General features: G+C 31.6%; 1 protein-coding gene across 1 annotated transcript in view; it reads right to left on the minus strand.

Moving 5' to 3' along the window:
- Positions 1 to 208: 208 nt before the first annotated feature.
- LOC105623263 (intraflagellar transport protein 57 homolog) overlaps positions 209 to 1,820 on the minus strand; it is a 2,538-nt gene continuing 926 nt past the window's right edge. Inside the window, exons 4-7 of the mRNA XM_012204662.1 lie at positions 1,627 to 1,735; positions 1,363 to 1,559; positions 1,058 to 1,202; positions 209 to 785 (exon numbers count right to left, since the gene is read on the minus strand). Of these exons, the coding sequence (XP_012060052.1) occupies positions 622 to 785; positions 1,058 to 1,202; positions 1,363 to 1,559; positions 1,627 to 1,735 (615 nt within the window). The 3' untranslated portion in view covers positions 209 to 621. The remainder of the gene's footprint in view (positions 786 to 1,057; positions 1,203 to 1,362; positions 1,560 to 1,626; positions 1,736 to 1,820) is intronic.

Consider the following 1,820-nt stretch of genomic DNA (forward strand, 5'->3'; position numbering starts at 1 on the left):
ACGAACGTAGATTCGTGCGAGGTAGCACGCAATCTCGCAGTATCACTTTTTTTTCGTTCATGGATCTTTTACACGTATATGTGTCGATCAGCTAAATAATCAACTTGAGACTACGAATACGATATACGCAGAAAAAAAGAAAAACATAATTACGGAAAGTGCTGAAGGATATTTCGAATCGGATAAAACATGATTGATAAAATCGTTATGTAAAAAAAACCAAAAAATCCTTTTTATTTAACTGAAATATTATGTCAGTGTTGATTGACAATTATGAGCTAGGTACAAACATATAATTGCATAATAATTTCACACACTGCGGTGCGATTCTTTTCAGTTCTACGTAGTTACGTTGTCGCAACTTCGTTAGAGGCACAGAGTAATTGGACCCGTAATGACACATACAATAGGTCTGTTTTTTATTCCTTCACTGGACTGTACTAGAAACTCTCTTTCTCGCTTTCATCAAATATCAAACATGTACTTTAAGTTTCAAAAGTGTATACTAATCCGATCATAAAAAGCAGACCTAATATGCAATCAAGAGACTAGACTACGTAACATCACACGTTGGACAAATTGAAATATACAAACATAAATAATAAAGATGTACAACGTGCGTTAAATTACTGAGGTACTCGTGCTGTTCATATCCTCTCGTAACTGTGTCCGATCCCGTACTCTCGCGCACATCAAGCTGTATTCCAATACGCCGATTCGAATATTCATCTCGGAGATTTCATTCTTCATCCTCGTGATCATTTTCTTTATATTAATAAGCGGCGCTGTAAATACATATTAGAGTAAAAATTAGATATTTGATATCTAATACATTTTAGAGTAGAAACATAGAGTTAATACATTTTAGAGTAAAAATTAGATATTTGAACCACGTCGGAATAATATCTATCTCTCTCTAAATTCTTTGGAAATCTCATTCCAAAGAATCTCATTCCAAAGAGTAAAAATTGAACCAGTTAAAAAAAAAGAGTAGCTCAATTTTCAATCTTTAAGAGTGAGATTTACTCTAAATGTTTTAAAATAAATTTATACTTACTTCCATCAGTCATGCTGGAGCCTCTCTCATCCATTTCTCTCTTCACATGTTCCAACTCCTCCACTAATTTATTAAGAACACGCGTTCGTTCGGTAACACCACCACTAACGTCTCTGTACTGTTCCTTGACTTTCGATAATTTTTCCTACATTAATTATTATAATTGACATGTCACTATCTGTATGTGTAATTTAACAATACGTATAAAAAATTTAATATAAAAATATAATAAATTTAATAATATAATAATATTTAAGTTAAATATAAAAATATAATATTTGAAAATATAAAATTGAATAACTCACTTGCAATGAGCGATAATCTGTTAAAGATGGTTCGAGTTGCTTGTTAAGATAAGTTTCTCTAGTCTTAATCTTGTCTAAAGTATTCCCGATATCAGTGTAGATTTTGTTCAAGTGGGTCTTTGTACCGCTCAGATTGGTCGTGATATTCGTACGCAATTGTTTCATCTGCTCGAGATGCGCTCTCCAATCTCTTGAATCTGCGATAAATTAAAGTATACAATAACGCTCGTTTTACTTAATCGATTTTCATTCAAAAATATTTACCTGTCTTAACAGTCACTTTCAAACGAGGTAGAACTTTTTCTAATTCTAATTGCCACTCTTCCCTATTAGTCGTAGATTCTAAAATGCTGTCTAATTTTTGCGTCTCGCTCTGGAACGTAAAAAAAGCTAGAGCTTGATGATTTTAATATATTAATATTAACAATATATATATATATATATATATATATATATAT

The sequence above is a fragment of the Atta cephalotes genome (assembly GCF_000143395.1).
Source record: "Atta cephalotes unplaced genomic scaffold scaffold00055, whole genome shotgun sequence".
NCBI classification, from domain to species: domain Eukaryota; kingdom Metazoa; phylum Arthropoda; class Insecta; order Hymenoptera; family Formicidae; genus Atta; species Atta cephalotes.